The 24,968-nt window shown below is 43.4% G+C and overlaps 1 protein-coding gene across 1 annotated transcript in view; it reads right to left on the bottom strand.

Annotated features, from left to right (window-relative positions):
- The window catches only part of LOC120020667 (adhesion G protein-coupled receptor L2-like), a 232,271-nt gene that overhangs the window by 6,987 nt on the left and 200,316 nt on the right, over positions 1 to 24,968 (bottom strand). Inside the window, exons 10-21 of the mRNA XM_038964372.1 lie at positions 24,200 to 24,238; positions 17,871 to 18,054; positions 14,945 to 15,067; positions 14,587 to 14,783; positions 13,757 to 13,930; positions 11,755 to 11,964; positions 11,352 to 11,572; positions 9,866 to 9,932; positions 6,044 to 6,135; positions 4,277 to 4,445; positions 3,631 to 3,759; positions 2,796 to 2,892 (exon numbers count right to left, since the gene is read on the bottom strand). Coding sequence (XP_038820300.1) covers positions 2,796 to 2,892; positions 3,631 to 3,759; positions 4,277 to 4,445; positions 6,044 to 6,135; positions 9,866 to 9,932; positions 11,352 to 11,572; positions 11,755 to 11,964; positions 13,757 to 13,930; positions 14,587 to 14,783; positions 14,945 to 15,067; positions 17,871 to 18,054; positions 24,200 to 24,238 — 1,702 coding nt within the window. The remainder of the gene's footprint in view (positions 1 to 2,795; positions 2,893 to 3,630; positions 3,760 to 4,276; positions 4,446 to 6,043; positions 6,136 to 9,865; positions 9,933 to 11,351; positions 11,573 to 11,754; positions 11,965 to 13,756; positions 13,931 to 14,586; positions 14,784 to 14,944; positions 15,068 to 17,870; positions 18,055 to 24,199; positions 24,239 to 24,968) is intronic.

The following is a 24,968-nucleotide window of genomic DNA, read 5'->3' as shown; positions in this document are numbered from 1 at the left end:
TGTGTGATTTTTGTGACAATCGGTTTGTTAGGTTCCCGAAGTCTTTCCAACCTCATCCAGGGAAAAAAGGCAGAAAATGTGACTTGAAAGTGTCCTCGGTGTTCTCATTGTGAAGCGAGTGAACTCGGCGACCTGCCAAATCAGAGCGACTGCAGTTTCTGTATATTCTCCTGTATCCTTCTCCCCCCCCCCCCCCCCCCCCCCCACATTCATCCGGGTGCTGCCTCCTTTCCTTCCATCCGCTCCTCTTTCATCATCAAATGCCTCTGCATATCTGAGGGGTATAATTCTGCCTGCATTGCGTCATGTGCTCCCGTGTTTTTCTGTTCCTTTGCTTGGCTTCCTCCTTTAGTCTGACAGAGAGGGTATCTGGGTCACGCTACACAGACAATGACAGCATTCAAATAAATGGGGATTCGGGTTTGTAGTCAAGAAATAAATAAAGAATGCTATTGAACCTGCTCAAAATGGTATCATCGAAAGGCGAAGGAGGAGAATGGCAAATAATAGGATATAATATATAAACTCTGAATAAATTCATCTCGATTTCCTATAAATGAATGTTGGAGTAGTCTCGATAAGATAGCATTGACCATTCTCAACCTTATCTCATGCTGTGTTACAAAGCGCAGCTTGCATACTAGCTAAATAAAGATTAAATAAAGAGAAGTGGTAATGAGAGAGAGAGAGCGAGAGAAGAAAGGACAACTCTAAAACATAGAGTAAGACTTCTCAACAATTCATGCTGTGTAGGGGCCCACAACCCCACAAAGTACCGCTATTTCAATTAGTTTCAAACAGACACAAAAACTAAACAAATGTTTGCCCAAATGGCACCCTATTCCCTATATAGTGCACTAATCAAGTCAAATTTGTCAAGGTGGCACCATAGGGAACATGGTGCCATTTCAAACACAGATCTGCATTGAAAGGTTAGAGGTCCCCATGCACCTGGTGAGTGAAAGGCTGGAGGGGAGGGGGTGTTGCACACCACCGTCTCAGCCAGCAGGTTGTTATAAGGGTTGTTAGGGTCGTGGGCTCGGAGCAGAGGGTTAGTTAGGAGGTAGTTGCCAGTCATCCCTGTGAGAGAGAAGGAAAGAGTGAGGGAGGAAAGAAAGAAAGACGAGGCAGGAGAGTGAGGAAGAGAGGAGAAAAAGAGAGGGTTACTTAGGAGGTAGTTGTCAGTCAATCCTGCAAGAAACAGAGAGAGAGAGAGAAAGAGAGAGAGAGAGAGAGAGAGAGAGAAGATGTGAGCGAGGGAGGAGAAAGTCTATTATATTATTATATAGTATCATAATATTATTATAGAAAGGATGAAGCAGGAGAGTAAAGAAGGGAAAAAGAAGAAGATAGCAAAAGAGACCAGAGGAAAAAGGGAGGTGTGTATAGGAGTTCCAGCAGTGTGTTCCTTCAGTAAATACAACGTGCTGGTTAGTTGAGTAGCTGATGTTTAAATACTGTCTACACACCGCATTCTCCAGACTTTATTTCACAGAACAGCAAGCAATAAAAATCATCCGCAACAAGTGCGTCAGTCGTCTGTTGTAAACAAAGCCACTTGCTTTATCACCAGATAGTGCCAAAAACTCCGGTACTATACTCACAACATTGCCAAATACTTTCTCTGTTAAATAAATATTTGACTAATAAGTAAACACAACAGTAGGTTATAAAGTGTGAGTCAAATCATTCAGTATGATTAACCATTCATGGTCAAAATATTCAGCATGATTACAGTAGCCATATAATACAAGTAATTGCAAGTATCCACTCTGCAGTCAGCATACATAATAGTCAATACAACCACACTGATGATGTGGGGACTACATCTATTGACATCACTGTGCTCCAAAATGTATATAGTATACGTAATACATAAGTATAGACACTGGCTCGAATGCGGTTTTAACCAATCAGCATTCAGGATTAGACCCATGCGTTGTATAAAAGTATAATATTTAATAGCAATGTCCAGTCATTGAAAACTAATCTCTTATATGTCATCTCTTATCAGGAGCGATTAGGAGTTATCTTAATGCTGATGGCACACACTGATAAGGAGGAGTGAAAACGGAGCTGTGTAGTGTTAAACCTCACTGTGACCCCCCCCCCGTCTCTCTCTCCCCCCCCGTCTCTCTCTCTCTCTCTCTCTCTCTGTCTGTCTCTCCCAAGCTTTTTCTCTGTATCTATCTCCTTATCCCGTCTCTCTCTCTCTCTGTATCTCTCTCTCTCTCTCTGTATCTCTCCTTATCCTGTCTCTCTACCCCCCCCGTCTCATGGCTGAAAATCAGCAGGATCAGGTCAGGGTGAGGATGAGTCAGTGCCAGCCAGGGTCTCCCAGAGTTGAACACACAAGCAGACACCAGCTTCTCATCACTACCACTTGAAGCCAGACTAAATAGCTACATAACACTTCTCCCATCCAACAAGTAGCAGGTCGACCACCAAAAGACATGTTTGAAGTGAACTTTGACTCATTTAAAAACATTTTGAGCGTGTATTTATTTACTTGTTCAAAATAATTTATTGAATTTGTTATTCGTGGTTGATTTAAATCAGGACGTATACAAGCACTAGACCATATTGAGTAAACAATTATCAGTTTATCAAAAAGCTGCCTCTGAATGTAGAGCATCATCCATCATTGATTGGTTAAATAAAAGTTAAATGCATACAAATTGAATCTGCATCTGCCAGATTTATTCTGGCACTTGTTGTCTATTCAAGGTCACATAACAGAGAGAATACAGCATGTGCAAATAGAGACAGTGTGGACAGAGGGGACGGTGTCTTACCCTGGTTCAGGGTGGAGGTGCTGTTGATGTCTCCGGAGATGAAGGAGGATTCGGACTGCTTCCTCACCGTGTCGTTCCACATCCTCCTGATACGACTCTGTGGAGGAGGTAAACAACACACACATTGTATTAGAATAACTTTTAACACCGACGTCAGCTCCCTTTACATGCAACAGTAAAAGAGCACAACTCTGTGGAGGCATCAAGCAAACACAACGGATTACAAGAACCACTTCCAAGACTGATGCAGGAAACAAAATGGATGCATCCGGAATGGCACGCTATTCACTTTTCTATTATTTTTTACAAATGTAGTGCACTATGTAGGGAATAGAGTGCCATTTCGGACGCAGACACAGTGTATTGGAATGACCTTCAACACTGATGTCCTTCCGTGTTACCTCTACATGCTAGCATGCAACAGGACAACGAGGCGTAGGCGCTCCCTTTCACTCTCAGGGGAAAGGAAGGAAGGCTATTTCACACAAGGGGATTGGAATGTCCACCTTTAACTCAACACTACCACTCTCCCCTCTATGTTAGCATGCAACAGAAGAAAAAAGCCTTTCCCTTCTATGCCGCAAACCAATTTCCCCCTGGGACTATAAAGCTATACTGAAGTATACTACACTACTGCTCTCAATAGAAAGAAAGGCTTGACAGAATGTTTATTCCAGTGTTCATGCTGCTCCTCGACGTGCTAGCATGCAATAGGAGAAGGGGAAAAAAACAGGAAAAGAACTTTCCTTTCCCTCTCAAAAGAAAGAAAGGACAGAAAAAAAGGTATATATAATTAAACTTCCCGCTGCTGTACTGTACCTAGTATGTACTGTACCTGTGTGGCGGAGGAGTAGCGTGCGGTGGATCGAGATGTGGCTGTCTTGGCCGAGCTGTGGGACCCTTCAGAAGGCAGACCTCCGCAGCACTGGGACTGACGGAAGCATTTGCTGTACTCTTTACGGACCTGCAGCGGGCACAAGATCAGGGCAGAGCAACAGAGACACAGTGAACTCAGAGACACCACAACAGTGCAGGGTCCTCCAGAGAGAAAAAGAGAGGAAGCTGCCTCTATCCTGCAACAAAAAGCCACAAAATAAATATATCTATCAAATGCCACCTAGCCGACAGCAGCAGTTCAAATGGCGTGTCTTTGGAGATAGCCCTATCACATCTACCACGATGACACATTCAAATACCATAAGGAGGGGGATTTTGCACGGGGACAAATATGACACAGAGGTGTTACTTCTATCAGAGATGGTCTTAAATGTCAAGAGGCAGTAGACAGCGGACTGAAAAGTATATATTTTGCATTGGACTTCAGTACACATTGATACCTTCTGTTATCTTATTTCTTTGGGAAACTAGACATAAAAAAAAGGTTACTTCCCACCTCTGGTGAGGAAAACTTATATTCAAACATTGATGTACAAAATGTTGTAGCATTATCTTCGTATATGTCATATGTATTAAATCCTTACCTTTTTCTGGAGGAGGCAGTGGAAGATAAAGATGAACATCCCTTGCAGAGTGTTGAAGATGGTGAAGAGGTATGCCATGACCACGGAGGATTCGTTGAGGAAGAACAGGCCAAACGACCAGGTCAGACCCAGGAGAAAGAGCAGGGCAAACGCTCCAAGCACCCAGGATCTGAAAAAAACACACACACACACACACACACACACACACACACACACACACACACACACACACACACACACACACACACACACACACACACACACACACACACACACACACACACACACACACACACACACACACACAATATTGTTCACAATCATTAATAATAAACTAGGTAACTTCCCTAATTTCATCTTTCATTGATTTGAAGTTTCTCTCTGTTTGGTTCCTAGGGATTTGTTCTGTGGGGAAAGAAGGAGGCTGTGCTATTATCTCTATTTCTCCTTCTGGACATGTTGTACAGTATATACAGTACAACTCATAAAAGCTGATACATAGATTTTGAATGAGAACTTCCACAGAGTCTCTGACAGAGTCAAACTAACTACGTTTCCTTGGCCTTCCTCAGGGTTGGCTGGTTAAACAGAAACAGCAAACACAGCAGGTTTCTCACAGGAGGTCCAGGAAAAGCCTAGAGGAAATCAGATAACCAATGGTAAGTTCTCTCTGGCAATGGCTGGCAAAGGGAGCCATCGATGCACAGGAGAAAAAGAGTGAGCAACCCTGGACAAGAAAGAGAAAAGAGGAGACCAGTGAAAACCAGACACCATTGTAAAACGTCTTTGAGTTTCAAAGAAAATCCAAGGACATTAGAGAATACAAACCTAAGGAGAGAGATGCTACAGATTAGTTATGCTTTTGTGTCATTGTGCACATTTTTCATTATTTGAAAAATGCTGGCTCTTTATGGTTGTTAAAAGTCAACTAACTGATCATTTCAAAGTCTTGTGGAAAGTTACCAAATCTAACTTTGCGGGAGTAAATAAGTGGTCGATTAGAGGTGGACTCCAATTAATGACAGTTAATGAGTTTTGGGTCCTTTGAATAAATGATTTGTTTGAATTAGCCACTATCTTTGAACGTAGGCTCTCTTTAAATTACATTCTTAACCAGGATAGCACGGTTCAGAGGTCAATTAAACAATTTTGCTGGTATTAAAAGCCGAAAAACAAAATTAATAAAAAAATATTTTATTACAAAAAGTCCAAAACACAACACAGGAATGGCACATGTCATTCTGTCTCAGAGTTATTGTTTGACAAGTATTTTAGGACAGAAACTGGCTAGGGACTTGTCTTTTATCCAATCCGCTGGATTGAGTGGATGTTTGAATAAAGATGTGGGCACAGCTCCAGTTCCTCCACCCCACCCTTAAATCATATATACTTGAGCTAGGGTTCCAGAGGAACCTGAAAATGATGCCAACACAGGAGCAACTAATACAAGATGTCAGGGATGCAGTTCTGAATAAATAAAAGAGGCAATATAAACCCTGCATAGCGCAAACACTGCCCTCATAAACAACTAAAAAGGCAACACGTGAGAATAGAATCTGAAATAAATATATTTGTCCACTCCAGTTATGGGTTATTGAGATGTAATTCTAAGGTCAAATACACCAAATTCACCCTTTAATATTGCACAAGCAAGGCCATGGCTGGGAATAGGACAGCACACAAAGCTTTGTTTTCTCACTTAAAACTGAGCTGACACAACCAGTAATACCAGCATTCACATCACCTCCAGAGACCCCCCCCTCTCACCTGATACCGCCCAGCCGGGTCGAGTCGGGTTTCATGGAAGTGGAGTGCTTCACCATCTTGTACATGGTCACCATCAGGATGATGAGATTGAGCTGTCAGAACAGAGGCACAGCGAGCTTAATGCATCACAGTGGAGCGTGGTATTCATTCCATGGTACGAGCAGCAATGCATGTCGCCTACATTTCGTGGCAACTTAAACCACAAAAAGGGTGATTTGCACACAGACACAGGACAAACTCTTCGAAATGTAACTAGCAGCATGTCACCTGCATGTTTTAGTGACTTTCTGAGATCATGCATGGTAATTATGCTTAACTTGTAGTGATTTTGGCACAATCGCAAGCGTCAACGTTAGTACGTCTTACCAAGAGGGATATGAAACTTTCAAGCTTCAGTGCAAATGGTAAAACAGACAGCCTCCTAAAAGTGAGAATAGAGAGGTTGTAGCTTAGCTTCGGTCTCCAGCTCCACTAAAACTGGCTATGATAAAGTGCCTTGGAAGCCCCTTCCCACTCCTATGGCTGATGCAACGCACAACCTCAGGCCTTACTTAGCCAAGCAGGCGGGTGCCAAACGCAGAGTGTTATTCCTCATCGAGAGAGAAAGAGAGAGCAAGAGCGAGAGAGAGCGAGAATGTAAATCTAATACGGCCAGAACAGAACAGAGAGAGGGTGGAAAAGACAGAGCAGAGCGCCATATTTTTTAAACAAACGTCTAGAGCCAGGAAAAACAGCTCCATATTCTAAGCTATACATTCAGAAAGGTTTCCATGACTTCAGGATGTTTTTTCTAAAAGCAGGGGGGGACTTAAATTTGGCTCAGTCACTACCACATTAAAACCTCACCAAAAAAACTATTCAGTAAATATTCAGTAAATATTATATATTATTTTTTATACTTCTATAAAAAAAAAACATAACTTGCATTTTAAGTTATTAAAATCTTCACCATAATCTGCCCCCAGCCTATTTATTCTGAATCCTGACCAATCTTTATGAAAGAAAATAAATGACAAAAACTTCCTGGGTTTGCGAGAACACAAAGCAATACTGTTCTAGTAGAGATACGGTCCCAAGTTTATTAAATACAATATATTTGTGGGCTGAATTTTATGAAAGCTGTTCACTCTAAAACATGAATACACCAGACCAGTAGAGCCGTAGCTATGTACTTCCCTTTAAAAAATAAACCAATAACGTGGGAAGAAAGACAGAAAGAGGGCAGAGACAGAGAGAGGGATAGAGGGAGAGGAGAAAATACAAATAAGGGGGTTTAGATCAGAGAGATGTGGAGTTTTGTCTCCTAGCCACTAGGGCCGATTTAGGTCTGCATGAGTCGAGAGGTTGGAGATGCATTAACACAGCTACCAGTGTCGACACAGATCTAATGAGACAGGCAGGCAGGTAGGCAGGCATAGAGGCAGGCAGGGAGGCACCGAACTGTACATGTCCTTAATTGCCCCCGCATCCCACTACCTACAGAAACCAGAACACACTTTTTCTTGGGTATCTATGAACGGCATGTGCTGTATAAACACAGTATGTACACATTTACACGTGTCTTCTGTGTGAATAATACAAATGTACAGTGGGGAGAACAAGTATTTGATACACTGCCGATTTTGCAGGTTTTCCTACTTACAACACATGTAGAGGTCTGTAATTTTTATCATAGGTACACTTCAACTGTGAGAGACGGAATCTTAAAACAAAAATCCAGAAAATCACATTGTATGATTTTTAAGTAATTAATTTGCATTTTATTGCATGACATAAGTATTTGATACATCAGAAAAGCAGAACTTAATATTTGGTACAGAAACCTTTGTTTGCAATTACAGAGATCATACGTTTCCTGTAGTTCTTGACCAGGTTTGCACACACTGGAGCAGGGATTTTGGCCCACTCCTCCATACAGACCTTCTCCAGATCCTTCAGGGTTCGGGGCTGTCACTGGGCAATATGGACTTTCAGCTCCCTCCAAAGATTTTCTATTGGGTTCAGGTCTGGAGACTGGCTAGGCCACTCCAGGACCTTGAGATGTTTCTTACGGAGCCACTCCTTAGTTGCCCTGGCTGTGTGTTTCGGGTCGTTGTCATGCTGGAAGACCCAGCCACGACCCATCTTCAATGCTCTTACTGAGGGAAGGAGGTTGTTGGCCAAGATCTCGCGATACATGGCCCCATCCATCCTCCCCTCAATACGGTGCAGTCGCCCTGTCCCCTTTGCAGAAAAGCATCCCCAAAGAATGATGTTTCCACCTCCATGCTTCACGGTTGGGATGTTGTTCTTGGGGTTGTACTCATCCTTCTTCTTCCTCCAAACACAGCGAGTGGAGTTTAGACCAAAATGCTCTATTTTTGTCTCATCAGACTACATGACCTTCTCCCATTCCTCCTCTGGATCATCCAGATGGTCATTGACAAACTTCAGACGGGCCTGGACATGCGCTAGCTTGAGTAGGGGGACCTTGTGTGCGCTGCAGGATTTTAATCCATGACGGCGTAGTGTGTTACTAATGGTTTTCTTTGAGACTGTGGTCCCAGCTCTCTTCAGGTCATTGACCAGGTCATGCCGTGTAGTTCTGGGCTGATCCCTCACCTTCCTCATGATCATTGATGCCCCACGAGGTGAGATCTTGCATGGAGCCCCAGACCGAGGGTGATTGACCGTCATCTTGAACTTCTTCCATTTTCTAATAATTGCGTCAACAGTTGTTGCCTTCTCACCAAGCTGCTTGCCTATTGTCCTGTAGCTCAACCCAGCCTTGTGCAGGTCTACAATTTTATCCCTGATGTCCTTACACAGCTCTCTGGTCTTGGCCATTGTGGAGAGGTTGGAGTCTGTTTGATTGAGTGTGTAGACAGGTGTCTTTTATACAGGTAACGAGTTCAAACAGGTGCAGTTAATACAGGTAATGAGTGGAGAATAGGTCTGTGAGAGCCGGAATTCTTACTGGTTGGTAGGTGATCAAATACTTATGTCATGCAATAAAATGCAAATTAATTACTTAAAAATCATACAATGTGATTTTCTGGATTTTTGTTTTAGATTCCGTCTCTCACAGTTGAAGTGTACCTATGATAAAAATTACAGACCTCTACATGCTTTGTAAGTAGGAAAACCTGCAAAATCGGCAGTGTATCAAATACTTGTTCTCCCCACTGTACGTGTGTGTGTGAACTCCATGCAGCCTGCATGAAATATTAAGAGGTGAAGACGGAGATTTCCGTGGAACAGGGATTGGCTGCAGATGCGTCATGATCCTCGGCAGGGCCAGGGGGTTGTGGGTAATGGCTGTCTGGCCCACCCACTCATTACTTCCATGTTCATCCGTCTCTCCCCATCTCCCTCAACCCCCTCTTTGTCTAACTGAGAAAATGACCTTCATGCCTGAGATTGTCTCTTATCCTCCTCCTCCTCGACTGAGTGTGTGAAAGGGAGGAATTGCGCAACTCTTTCCACCAAAAAAACTGCTAAGCTGTTGACTGCTGCTCACTTGACTAGACTGATTTCATAGGATTTTACAGCTGAATGACTGCTGATGTCCTCATGTCAGATATAATGGACCACTTTCCTTTCACGCAAATTGATCAGCGAAAGCAAGAGCTAAGTGACCAGACGAAAAAAGAAAAAAAAAGTCCATGTATTTTTTCCCACTTCACATTTCTTTGAGGAAAACATTTATTTTTGGATAGATAGACATATTAAAACAGAGACGCAGGCATACTGTATGAAACATACACACATACCGGATTTACATTCCAACGCACGCACGCACACACACACACACACACACACACAAAGTATAACTTGGCTTACCATGATAATGAAGGTGACAGGTCCTATGAAGCTCCAAATGAAGTGGTTATCCACCCTCAGCCAGCAACTGCAATGGAACATGGTCATGTGATCAGGTGATAGCCATCCCTCAAGAGCAAATGAGCTATTCTGGCTCTCCCACTGTGACTGTAACATCTCTGCAATTACATTCTAAGAACACAGCGGCAGTTGTTACATCGTATCCTACTGATCACTAACTAGCCTGGCTTCTAGACTAGATAGATGACATGATTATATAGCTTCTACAGCAATAGAATAGTGATTTATTTACCTTCTTGACCAAAGAAGAGAGAGAACCTGACCTTGAACACATTCTGGCTGCGAGCCATACAACAGCACTGGTATTGCCTGCACGACTTCAGAGGCTACCAATGTCTACAATTGAGAGAGCAGTCTGGCTATACGTTAGACTCTAAACAGTCAAAACGTGGTCACAAATAGTTCCAACAAGATTTGTTGTGCTGAAGCTACTGTATGTATTATCAGAGAATATGTTGATTCAAATTCAGGGACCGTTGCACTACAGCCACAAAATGTAAAAAAAAACATTTAAGGAAGGCTTACGACAAATCATAAGGCTTGTTCTTGGATAAAGGCCACTGAAGAATAAAAGTTTGAAGACGCAAAGGCGAGAGAGAAAAAAAGCTCAGAGAAAATACCAGACCAGCACAACCAACCAGCCAGAGAATTCATTAATGTAGTGGTTTTGCTCACAGCTTTTCTCTTTCCTCTCTGACAGGGTATAAATTTGCCAGGAGGCAGAGGGAGACTAGGGCCTGTGATGTAGCTCTCATTAGCACTGTGGGGAAGAAAAGGAGTCTTGATATGGAGCTGGCTGGCCTGGGAGACCTGATGCTCTCTGCACAAAGAAAGGAAGATAGATACTGTTGAATGTTCCCACAGTTTTATTGTGTAACGTTTCCACTTCAAGGTCTTCTTCTGACTCAACTTTTCGTACCCTGCACCTGAAGGTTACTGGATGTGCGTAAAATAGGGCTGTCAAAGTAAATCAGTTAACTTGTGCTAACTATTTGTAATTTTAGTGAAATTTTTTGTGCAAATGTTTTTTTATTAAATCGTGTTGTCTGAAAGCATTAAAAATACACTGAAAACATCCAAAATACATCATCTATACAGCTAAAAACAACAATGTGATGTCAAAATAAGTTGACATTGAGGTTAAAGAAAGTGTGCTTCATCAATATACTTGATTTTGCTTACCATTACTTTGGACAAAATCAAGACGTCAATATCTTGTAATGCATTTGTATAAAATGTTTTTAAATTACAGCTCAATTCGAGCAAATTCTGAAATTACGATTAATCACAGCAAATCCTGCGATTAACTCAATAAAATGTTTTTAGCGTTTGACAGCCCTAGCGTAAACATATTATAAACTACTGCATTCGGAGTCAAGCAAGATCACAAAGACCCTGCCTAAAGATGACATTGAGTGTTACTTACGCCTTCTGTGTACCGTAGCTGCGGTAGTCGATGGCGGCCGAGATTCCCACCACCACGGCGGGAAAGAGGTATCCGGAGACGTAATAGTACTTTCTGCGGGAGAACTCGCTTTCAAACACCTCAACCAGCATGAGGTAGAGCTGCACGCCCTCCAGGCACATCCAGGCAAACGCCGCCAGAAAGAAGAAATGAAGAACGCCCGCAATGATGGAGCACACCAGCTGGGAGGGGGACACATTTAGAGGTTACACACACACACACAGAGGTAAAAGGACAGTGGCATTGAAACTGCATTGAGTCAATGGAAGAGTAGGAATAGATAACTGGAGCATATTCCCCTGGGAACAAAATAATTGTGCATCTAAACCCACCCCGATACTCGAGGGGGGCCCATACTCCTTACCTTGGGTTCAGTCATGTTGATGCCCACGAGGAAGACGAGCTCGGCGATAAAGAGGTTGAGGCAGAGGTTCTTGTGGATGGTGTTGCGGTCGCTCTGCAGGCCCCTGAAGAAGCAGAAGGTGAACAGGCTGATGGCCAGACACACCAGAGACACAGCAATGCCCATCCGCGTTATCACCGTCAGCAGCAGCTCATGAACGCTCCCCTCCACCTGGTGGACAGGACAGAGAGACACAGAGGGGGTTAGAACCAAGAACCTGACCAATCTAGGACCTAACATGACATAAACACACCCCAAAAGCTTTTTTTTTGTGATCACCTTTTTATTTTATTCAGATGGTCAGGGAATACAATGAGTAGGAAGGCCCGAGACAACAGTATCTAGCACAGTACAGCCGCCAACTTCCTGGCTCAGGCCACTTTGCACAAATGCCGTTCCCAACATGTATCAGTATGCGTTAAATAATCTTAAGTAAACCCAATAACTTGGAGCTAATATGACATAAGCAGAGATTTATACAGAGATTTAACTCAACATCTAGTTAACCAATGAGAAACACACAGCAACCCAGCAGGGAGGGTTTACACTTATTAACCTGCCGGGAAACCTAAAACATGACAGACTTCATGTCCCCATCAATGAACCTTAACATAACATGATGTCCTGACTCACTGAGGGATTTCACTCAACATCTACTGTAGGAAACAGATGACATGTCTTTAGTTCCTTGTACATGTGCCGGGCCAATGTAAAAAGTCATTAGTAAGCTGTCACAAAGCTCTGTATCGTCGCTGGGTGAAGGGTTGATTACAGTGCGTGTCACAACCCAGGAAAATGAACACATTACAATATGGACATGTAGGCTATAAGACCATATGCAAAAACAGAAGCCTTCACCATACAGAATATCACTCAGGGATAGTGGTCTGAACATGAGGTAATCCGTTCCGTGACATGACTAATTTTATTAAGGGCAGGCCAGGAGGAGTTGTAGTTGAGGTGAGTAGTTGGGTTGGTGTGACTGAGGGATGGCTTAAACCACAGGCTCTGGTTTTTCCTTGTGGTGAAGGGTTTTAAGGTTCGGGGTTTGCGAGGGGAAGACGTGGGAAGAGTTCATGAGTCGGGACATGTTATTATATACACCACAAAACTTATGTTCCACGTTTATTACTGGGTAGATGCTCACAGCACATGATATTTATCATGGAATTGGATTGTAATTGCATTTTGCTTGCGAATGGATCTCACCCACTTCACGTCGTCGAGTGGAAATGGAAAATAAAGAAGCACGACACCGGGCTGCCGTGTACGTTTCCCCGTGTAGGATATGCGTGTGCGTGAGTGCTATTAGTCACGGAACATAGGTAAAATGTAATTTATTTCCAATAATGGCAGAGCTAACTTCCACTATCTTGTGTCTGCGATCTCTTGCTTTTTACTCGCGGCAAAGTAAGTGACAGCCTCCTTCTGTTTCTCTCCACATACATTAACAGCATTCCTCTCCTCAACCCCCATTCCCTCAACCCTCAACCCCCCACCTCAAATCTAATCAGCCTCCGAGTTGACTATCTTACTCTAGCCATATTTACGTACATAAAATACATACAATGGGGGGGGAAGGGGGGGGGGGGGGGGGGGGGGGGGGGGGGGGGTTGGGGCAGAGCCACTACGAGTGTCCTTGAATCCCAAATCAACCCCTAGCTCCTTATGGAGATCTGAGATGATTGGATAGGTGTCCGCAATATGGTTTCAATTCCACAGAGTATTTGGGAAATTTCACCATATTGCTTACACATCTCCAATCTACACAAGTGTCTTGGGGGTTAGGGCCTAGGGGTTGATTTGGGATTCAGTTTAAATCAGAACCACCCACTCACCATGTTCCCTAGATGGGAACATACATGCATGCATACATATATGCATACATACATACATACATATTACATACATCCAGTAGAGTCCAACCACACAACATGAGAAAAACCCACAGAAGGCCACTCACCACATTTCCTCGATGGGCCATGAGGATGGCGAAGTTGGTCAGGTGACTACAGGAACAGGTGGTGTGGCTCTTGTTGGTGTCCAGGAGCTTACAGCCCTGAGTGGACCAGTAGCCCATCATACTCCTCTCAGAGTAGTTCCAGAACGAGCAGTTGGGGTTGTAGTAGTGCTCCTTCTACAGAAAAAAAAGAAACAAAAGAACAAAAACATGAACATTGTTTAAAACAACTAGCTAAAAGTTAGGCTTGTAGTAGTTCTCAATTAGCAAAAAAACAAGGAAACCTCTTAAATACCACAAACCACATTATACGCATTGTTTAAAACAATTAACAGATTACTTTAGGGTACATATGCTTCCTACATATATATATATATATATACTGTATGCATATGTCATTTTCCATCAAGGGTCAACAACAGCAGGCAGACGAGCCTGCCATGGCAAATAACTACGGTAGCAAAACGCTAAGTACTGGAATACACAAGGTAGCACTCAAGTTAGCCTGCTTCGGCCTATGGACGGATCCACCTTGTCTGTCGTGTCAAGTGCAATTATAAACAATTACAGTATATTGACATATCATAGCATGACAAACACGATAGCTTTTCTATGTAAACTAACAGAAGCGTATATACCGTGGGATTTCCAGATCTGACACCTACTTATATTTCACAGCCGTGCTAGCTGTATCCTATGGAATTGGCATTTATCCTCCACAACTACTAAAGACCACACTGCCATTTCTCTTTCCCACTATTTCCCCCTGCACTCAACCACACCACGGCCTGACTCTAGAGCTCCAGGTTTGTCCAAGGGGAAGGGGGACTCACGTCGAGGTGCTCCAGGGTGAAGATGACGGGGTCGGACACGAACACACGGCTGGACTCCTTGGTGATGGAGGCGGCCAGGATGTGTGAGTTGACGGTCAGGTCGGAAAGGTTATGTCCTCCTCCTCGGAGAGTGGCGTTCTCTGTACTGAGGAACCGGCCCAGGTGCTTATAGAGGACAAACACCAGCTTGGCCACACCTGGGAAAAAATACATTAGAATAAGATTTATGGTGGCATTGTGAATGTATAAAATTGCTTCTAATTTCTATACTTCGGCCACTGTCACAGTGCAGGGCAATGCTCCTTCAGCATGATCACATGAATTCATTTTATTCATACATTTTTTCCCCCTTTGTTACCGTTTTTACTGTTGACTTTGACTGTGTTTGCAGATAGCTGAATGGAGGCTCCACCCTTGCTGGTCTGGGGGAACCTGAAGTCCTGCATCTGGCCATCAGTACTGAGCACATACACATCCATCACTAAAAGAGGATGAGGAGAGGGGGGGTAGCGGGAGAGGAGCAGGAGGAGACGGAGAGAAGGGGAAGAAGGGAACGGTAGTGGTATACATAACTGATAGGTCACGTTTCAATAGCAACACGCAGTGTTTAATAGAGCTCCGATATAAAGGTTGGGAAGTGTGAAAGAAGGGAGGAACCAGATCAAGTGAGAGAGAGAGAGAGAGAAAGAGAGAGAGAGAGCACAGCACCACCCAACCTGCTGAAGCATGAATGTCAAATATTCATAAGATAAAAAATATCATTGGGCTTTTTCTTCCCCCTGTGGGTTCAGATAACTCTGGCCTCGCCAGTGAGCAAATCTCTGAAAAGCCTGCTAGATTCCTGCAGCAAACCCCCTGCCCTCTCTCTCACTCTCTCTATCCCTCCCTCTCTCTCTCTCTCGCTCTCTCTCTCTCTCTCTCTCTCTCTCTCTCCTCTCCGCTGTGCTGTGCCAGCTGCCGGATGGCTCTCTCTCTCTCTCTTTGATGTGTGGAATTACGGAGGGGTCAGGAGGACGCACGTATCAGCACACTCCCTCCTGTCAGAACCAGCCTCAACTTCCTCACCACAGATCGCTTTTGACACTCAGAGATGAGGAATTGTTCTCCCTCTGACATTTTTTCTCCTTTCCTTCGCTTTCTTCCTTCTTTCTCTCTTTCCCTATATCCTAAACGCCCCCCCCCCCCCCACTTACCCCTCCCTTTTCTCTCCTCCTGCCCTTGACGTTCGCCTCAAGGTGCCATTTGTGTTTCAGCCTGAATCAGGAAACTATGTTAATTAGGAGTAAGGATCCTTTTGGGCTTCTCTCCTGCTGCTCATCAGGCGAGCTGCAGAGAAGACTGTCCCGGGGCCTCAGTCCTCACATAGCATTACTCATCAGGCGAGCTGCAGAGAAGACTGTCCCGGGGCCTCAGTCCTCACATAGCATTGTCAGAGATTGGGATAGTTCTACTAGCTATATTACTACTAGTAGAAATACTTTTTTATTTTATTTTATATCTGTTGTTGAGGCCCTGTGTGCTAAAAGCACATAAACAGAGCCTGTTCGCAACGATTAACTATACATGGCGTGTATAGGCAAACGATTACATTTTGCATTAGCTGGCTGCAGTACATCTGGTTTTTGTTATCCGCTTGTAATTACCATTTACTGACAAAGGGTTAAGGCAGGGTTAGAGGACATAGCTACTGTATAGAATGCACTATATATACAAAAGTATGTGGACACCCCTTCAAATTAGTGGAGTCGGCTATTTCAGCCACACCCGTTGCTGACAGGTTTATAAAATCCAGCACACAGCCATGCTATCTCCATAGACAAACATTGGCAGTAGAATGGCCTTACTGAAGAGCTCAGTGACTTGCAACGTGGCACCGTCATAGGATGCCACCTTTTCAACAAGTCAGTTTGTCAAATTTCTGCCCTGCTAGAGCTGCTCCGGTCAACTGTAAGTGCTGTTATTGTGAAGTGGAAACGTCTAGGTGCAACAACGGCTCAGCCGCTACATGGTAGGCCACACAAGCTCACAAAACGGGACCGCCGATTGCTGAAGCGTGTAGCACGTAAAAACTGTCTGTCCTTGGATGCAACACTCACTACCAAGTTCCAAACGGCCTCTGGAAGCAACGTCAGCACAAGAACTGTTAGTCGGGAGCTTCATAAAATGGGTTTCCGTGGCCGAGCAGACTGGAGCAGTGGAAATGCGTTCTCTGGAGTGATTAATCACGCTTCACCATCTGGCAGTCCGACGGACAAATCTGTGTTTGGCGAATTCCAGGAGAAAACTACTTGCCCCAATGCATAGCGCCAACTGTAAAGTTTAGTGGGTGAGGAATAATGGTCTGGGGCTGTGGTTCATGGTTCGGGCTAGGCTAAGGGAAATCTTAATGCTACAACACACAATGACATTCTAGACGATTCTGTGCTTCCAACTTCGTGGCAACAGTTTGGGGAAGGCCCTTTCCTGTTTCAGCATAACAATGCCCCTGTGCACAAAGCGAGGTCCATACAGAAATGGTTTGTCGAGATCAGTGTGGAAAAACTTGACTGGCTTGCACAGAGCCCTGACCTCAACCCCAACACCTTTGGGATGAATTGGAACGCCGACTGCTCATGATTTTGGAATGAGATGCTCGACGTGCAGGTGTCCACATACTTTTGGTCGTGTAGTGTATCAAATGATTCAATTGATTTTCCATGAGAAGACCAGACAGTTCATCTTGCAGAACAAATTCAATGCCCCTACTTAACTATGCAAGAAAAAGGCAGCGGGGAACTCATAACCATGGCAACAAAGAGGCTTGTGTAGGGAAAATGACAGTTCACTGCACAAAGCTGACTTAAATGAATGAGATCACATTGCTAATAAACTGCCTGTGAGAACATATTAGCTTGCCTGGCGCTGAGCGAGACATCAAACCTCCTACTGTGACTTCAACTAAATTTGGTCTTTCTAAAAACCACTTTGCCTCTCTCCTGGAGGAATAGCTGTCCAGGTTCTTGTCTAGAATGAATAAGCCCATGGAAAAGAAGCCCTGGGGCCTAGCAGAAGTATGTTTCTACAGAATGGTTGTGAATGTTAACTTCCACTTTCTTGAACATAACAAACTGTAGAAAAAAAGGCAATTTTAGTACTGAGGTCAAAGTAATTTTCTTCCAAGACAGGGGGAGATAATGCAAAGGAAAATAATAATTAAAACTGTGGATTGTAACTGGCAGACGTGTCTGTCTAGTTTTTCCTTTTTACGAGTGATGGGCAGGGGGGGTAGAAAAAAAAAAACATACTTATGTTGTCTGCAGGCACTTTGACTACAGCGGGTTCAATCAGGTTGTCGGCAAGGATGAAGGCTCCTTCCTCCAGGGTATCCAGTAACATGGTGGCGGCGTGCGTTTGCTCCGTGGAATTCATGTCTTCCCAGGACTTCAGGGCTTCCGGCCTCAGGAGGTTGTCAACCGTATCCACAATGGCCTGTATCCGTGGAAACAAGTCAAATGTCAGACCTTTGTCACTTTAAAAAAAAATGTATACCTCATAACTTCTACTAATGCCTGCAGCATACAGGCAGAAAGGGGGCAAGAAAAGCATATGATGCTGATGGCAAGTAAGGACAAGCGACAACCCAAAAAATTCAACAAATAACGTCACTGGAAATAAAAGATGATATGAAGATTCATTCAAATTAAAACATCACTTAAAGATGGCATGGTGGTCACAGAATAAAAACTACAGGATGTTGTCTCCCCACTTCCCTGGTTTAGACCCATTTATTTTCTTTTGAATAACAAAACTGTGCCAGAGGGGAAGTTCAAACACAAACCAAATGTTTTTCAAATGAATGGAGCAGTTATTCCACAATAGTACTCTCTCAGTTCCTGTTCTTTAATATCTTATTTTTCCCAAAGAGCAATTATCTTCCTCTTCGCTAACAATAAATATATTCCATAACAGGATCTGGTCATTATGGCCTTGAAATGTGCAGCTTTTCCTTCCTAGAGGGGAAAATGTTATCAAGAAAATGAATCCATTTGTTTCATGGGTAGCAGTCAAAGTAAAGAAGGGCATAATTCTGCTTGTTTTCAATGGCAATCCTTTCATTTCCTGCTTGGCTGATAAGCAGCAAGTAAGCAAAACATTCCAAACCCTCACGAGAAAAAGTATCAAATGTTGATCAAAATGGAGGTCACTGTGACCCTGTGCAGGGGAGTTCACAACTTCCATGTACCTTAGCATATCTATCTATATCCATATCCACACAGCAGCGCTAACGATAGCCCCATTGATGACTCCCATGTAGCTTATCTACAGTGCATTCGGAAAGTATACAGACCCCTTCCCTTTTTCCATATTTTGTTACGTTACAGCTTTATTCTAAAATAGATTACATATATTTTTTGTTATCAATCTACACTCAATACCCCATAATGACAAAGCAAAAACAGGTTTTTAGACACATTTCCTACATTTATTAAAAATAAAAGTCAAAAGTTTGGACACACCTACTCATTCCAGGGATTTTCTTTATTTTTACTATTTTCGACATTGTAGAATAATAGTGAAGACATAAAAACTAAGAAATAATAATACAATACGGAATCATGTAGTAAGCAAAAAAGTGTTAAACAAATATATTTTATATTTGAGATCTTCAAAGTAGCCACCCTTTGCCTTGATGACAGCTTGCACATTCTTGGCATTCTCTCAACCAACTTCATGAGGTAGTCACCTGGAATGCATTTCAATTAACAGGTGTGCCTTCTTAAAAGTTAATTTGTGGAATTTCTTTCCTTCTTAATGCATTTCAGACAATCAGTTGTGTTATAGGGCTCCTGAGTGGCGCAGCGGTCTAAGGCACTGCATTTCAGTGCAAGAGGCGTCACTACAGTCCCTGGTTCGAATTCAGGCTGTATCACATCCAGCCGTGAATGGGAGTCCCATAGGGTGGCGCACAATTGACCCAGCATCGTCCGGGTTTTGCCGGGGTAGGCCGTCATTGTAAATGACGGCCATTGTAAGAATTTGTTCTGAACGGACTTGCCTAGTTAAATAAAAACAAATATTGTTGTGACAAGGTAGGGGTGGTATACAGAAGATAACACTATTTGGTTAAAGACCAAGTCCATATTATGGCAAGAACAGCTCAAATAAGCAAAGAGAAACGACAGTCCATCATTACTTTAAGACATGAAGGTTAGTCAATACGGAACATTTCAAGAACTCTGAAAGTGTCTTCAAGTGCAGACGCTAAAACCATCAAGCGCTATGATGAAACTGGCTCTCATGAGGACCGCCACAGGAAAGGAAGACACAGAGTTACCTCTGTTGCAGAGGATGTTCATTCGAGTTAACTGCACCTCAGATTGCAGCCCAAATAAATGCTTCACAGAGTTCAAGTGACAGACACATCTAAACATCAAATGTTCAGAGGAGACTGCGTGAATCAGGCCTTCGTGGTTGAATTGCTGCAAAGAAACCACTACTAAAGGACAACAATAATAAAAAGAGACTTGCTTGGGTCAAGAAACACAAGCAATGGACATTAGACCAGTAGAACTCTGTCCTTTGGTCTGATGAGTCCAAATTTGAGATTTTTGGTTCCAACCGCCGTGTCTTTGTGAGACGCAGAGCAGGTGAACGGATGATCTCCGCATGTGTGGTTCCCACCATGAAGCAATGGGAGGTGTGATGGTGCTTTGCTGGTGACATTGTCAGTGATTTATTTTGAATTCAAGGCACACTTAACCAGCATGGCCACCACATCATTCTGCAGTGATACGCCATCCCATTTGGTTTGTGCTAAGTGGGACTATAATTTGTTTTTCAACAGGACAATGGCCCAGCACACCTTCAGGCTGTGTAATGGCTATTTGACCAAGAAGGAGAGTGATGGAATGCTGCATCAGATGACCTGGCCTCTACAATCATCCGACCTCAACCCAATTGAGATGGTTTGGGATGAGTTGGATCGCAGAGTGAAGGAGAAGCAGCCAACATGTGCACAGCATATATGCGAACTCCTTCAAGACTGTTGGAAAAGCATTCCAGGTGAAGCTGGTTGAGAGAATGCTAAGACTGTGCAAAGCTGTCATCAAAACAAAGGGTGGCTACTTTGAAGAATCTAAAATATATTTGGAATTGTTTAAAATTAACTCTTTTTTTGGTTCCATTTGCGTTATTTCATAGTTTTGATGTCTTCACTATTATTCTACAATGTAGAAAATAGTAAAAACAAAGAAAAACCCTTGAATGAATAGGTGTTTCTAATCTTTTGACTGGTACTGTATTTACAATCGAAATTTTGCTCAGGTGCATCCTCTTTTGACGGATCATTCTTGAGATGTTTCTACAACTTGATTGGAGTCCACCTGCGGTAAATTCAATTAATTGGACATCATTTGGAAAGGTGCACACCTGTCTATATAAGGTCCCACAGTTGACAGTGCATGTCAGAGCAAAAACCAAGCGATGAGGTTGAAGGAATTGTCTGTAGAGCTCCAAGACAGGATTATGTCGAGGCACAGATCTGGGGAAGGGTACCAAAACATTTATGCAGTATTGAAGGTCCCCAAGAACAAAGTGGCCTCCATCATTCTTAAATTGAAGAAGTTTGGAACCACTAAAACTCTTCCTGGAGCTGGCCGCCCGGCCAAACTGAACAATCGGGGGAGAAGGGCCTTGGTCAGGGATGTGAACAATAACCCGATGGTCACTCTGAGTTCTAGACTTTCTTTGTGGAGACGGGAGAACCTTCCAGAAGGACAACTATCTCTGCAGCACTCCACCAATCAGCCCTTGATGGTAGAGTGTCCACATGGAAACCACTCCTCAGTAAAAGGCACGTGACTGCCCACTTGGAGTTTGCCAAAATGCATCAAAGGACTCTCAGACCATGAGAAACAAGATTCTCTAGTCTGATGAAACCAAGACTGAACTCTTTCGCCTGAATGTCAAGCGTGACGTCTGGAGGAAGCCTGGCACCATCCCTATGGTGAAGCATGGTGGTGGCAGCATCATGCTGTGGGGATGTTTTTCCGCGGCAGGGACTGGAAGACTAGTCGGGATCAAGGGAAATATGAACAGAGCAAAGTACAGAGAGATCCTTAATAAAAACCTGCTCCAGAGCGCTCAGGACCTCAGACTGGGGCGAAGGTTCACCTTCCAACAGGACAACGACCCTAAGCACACAGCCAAGACAATGCAGGAGTGGCTTCAGGATAAGTCTCTTAATGTCCTTGAGTGGCCCAGCCAGAGCCAGGACTTGACCCGATCTAACATCTCTGGAGAGACCTGAAAATAGCTGTCACTCCCCATCCAACCTGACAGAGTTTGAGAGGATCTGCAGAGAAGAATGGAAGAAACTCTCCAAATACAGGTGTGCCAAGCTTGTAGCGTCATACCCAAGAAGACTCAAGGCTGTAATTACTGCCAAAGGTGCTTCAACAAAGTACTGAGTAAAGGGGCTGAATACTTATGTAAAAGTGATGTCAGTTTTTTTATATATATATTTTTTTACATTTGCTAAAATAAAAAAATAAGAGTTTTTGCTTGTCATTATGGGGTATTGTGGTTAGATTGATGAGGGATCATTTTTTGTTGCGATTTTAGAATAAGGCTGTAACGTAACAAAATGTGGGAAAAAAGAGGTCTGAACACTTTGCGAATGCTCTGTATATCCATTCCCACACAGCAGCACTAACGCAAGCCCATTGATGACTCCCATATAGCTGATATCCATACCCACACAGCAGCACTAACGCTAGCCCATTGATGACTCCCATATAGCTGATATCCATACCCACACAGCAGCACTAACGCTAGCCCATTGATGACTCCCATATAGCTGATATCCATACCCACACAGCAGCACTAACGCTAGCCCATTGATGACTCCCATATAGCTGATATCCATACCCACACAGCAGCACTAACGCTAGCCCATTGATGACTCCCATATAGCTGATATCCATACCCACACAGCAGCGCTACCCCTACAGATAAACATATCCAGCAGCATAATTTCCCCACAAATCCATATCAACCCATGACCCGATAAACCAGTGACAATTTAACCACAGGTGACATTAACCACAGCAGAGGCCCAGGCTACACTATAGTGGTAATTAGCCAATAACAACAGTCACTCAATGTACCAATTAGTGCAAAGCTGTGATTATCATCCACACACATGCTAATTGACCATAGGCACAATTACCCTTTTGTCTGGATTAACCAGTGGGGCGAATAAACACTGTAGTCCCTCGCTATCACACCAGACTGATGATTAACCAATCACCACAACAAGTAAACCAACCACACGGCTGGCTACCATTATTACCTAGAGCTATGATATGCCTACAGCCCAGTCAGAGTTGGATAGGATAGGAAGAGAGTGAAGGAGTCAGAGTAGCAGTAGTGATTTCAGGGCTAATGCCGTTTCACCCCAGACAAACAAATCAACACTCAATGGTCCACCCTCCTGGTGAGTACCCCCTTCCTTGTAGGCATGAAGAATGAGGAACAAAAAATAAATACAAATAATCGATGTCCTTAATTTGTGGCAGCATTAGAAGAAAGAAAAAAACCTCTGTTCTGATTGAGTCCTCTTTAATTAATATAATTCTCGCCTGGGTGGCGGCCCCACCACACACCAATCACAAGGGTGTTACCCAAGATGCCCTACAGTGAGCAGGAAATGCTTGGGTGGTGGTGGTGGTGCTGACTTCACTTACATTGCCTATTGATGAATAAAGAAGACACCCTTAAATCAAGTTGACGGTGACATGCAGTGTATCCCAATTTCTCACAGTAAAAGAGACCTCAGTAAAAACAGCCCTAACGCATGGTGAAGAATGCTCCCACCAGTCAAATATAGAGACTAAAGAGAGAAACAGAGGTCTGAGAAGGCTGGTTTGTTTCGTGCAAGGCAGGCCCACCGTGTGTTTACGTCAGAACCGCTTCTTTCAACAGGACCTGCTCTCAGATTATAAACTCTGAGGAAAGGAAAATGGCATGAAGAGAGAAAGGAATGAAAAGACCCAACAAATCCTATATGAACACAAACACATTAATGGGACTGAAAATGAATCCATCAAACAAACACAAAAATTGGCACTTTTGTCAGCGAGAGGAGGAACAAGGAGAGCCTGGAAATGGTAAAGCGTAAGCAAGTGAAAAACTGAGTACACTGCCACTTTGATCAAACTTCTGGCTGACAGGGAGCTACAATTACGGCCGTGGGAAGGCAATTACTCATACAACGCACAAAGAGGGAGGGGAATAGAGAGAGATAAGAGATAGGAGAGATATTGACTTACAGACAGACAGGCAGAGATATTGACAGACAGACAGGCAGGCAGATCGACAGACCAGACAGACAGGTGAGTTGAGGGGTAGAGAGATAGATGGACATACCGTCAGGCTAGCAGACACACAGGCAGATAGACAGGCTGGCAGATGCACAAGCAGAGAGACAGGTGGAGAAGCAGATGTGTTGTGCATACAGACAAGCCAGCAGATAATCACAGACAGACAGACACCAATGTTTCATGCTACTGAGCATATTGTGGATACTTTAAGAGGCAACGGTGTCTATGTGGAACCAGCAGGTATACAGTACCTTCATATATGCCCTGCAAGTCCTCTCTCTCTTTTGAAGCTTTTTAACACAAAGTGAGGATTAAGAACAAGAGGCATACTATTAGGAAGCAAAAGAGCTTGGAGGGAAAAGGAGGTTAGTCTATGTCCTTAGAAAACAGATATCCTAAAATACACCACTTACCCAACTTGAATCAGGATGGAAATTATAATATATAAACCTTATGTTAGGTAGATGAAATAAGAAGCTCACTGTATATTATGCAGCACATTCTAAAATGTGTATCGGGAAGCTGTATCTAGCTTACATAACTACAAGGGCTTGGCCGGCCAAGACAGAGCTGTACAACATAGCGTTGTAGATGGGGAATCGCTGAGATAAAATTCCTACGCTTTGCATTAACGATGTTTTATAAAGCACTGAGCAAATAAACAAAGCAGGAGATGGTCATTTGGATTCCATGGCACTGAGGTTATAACAGTATGACGGCTTTGGGTTTTATTGTCGAGCCTTTTGTTGAATGGTCTCCGTCTCCGTCAAAGGAAACTGCTTCATTATTCCCACAGCTAGCTACATCGTGGCTGCAGGAGTATAGTACTGTGCAGTTTTAAGAGAGTACAGCCAGAACATAGACAGAAAGATTCAGTCTAGGACTAGCTAACCCAAAAGTAACAAAGACAACACTACCCTGGTGCCTTTTGGTCCAAATCATTTCACCTTTAGGTTCTGAATAGCACTGTAAAACCGTAATACATTTTTCCATATGACTGTCGCCAGGGGCGCAACTTTG

Source organism: Salvelinus namaycush, chromosome 25, assembly GCF_016432855.1.
Source record: "Salvelinus namaycush isolate Seneca chromosome 25, SaNama_1.0, whole genome shotgun sequence".
In the NCBI taxonomy this organism is placed as follows: Eukaryota; Metazoa; Chordata; class Actinopteri; order Salmoniformes; family Salmonidae; genus Salvelinus; species Salvelinus namaycush.
This window is presented reverse-complemented; position numbering and strand designations above follow the sequence as displayed.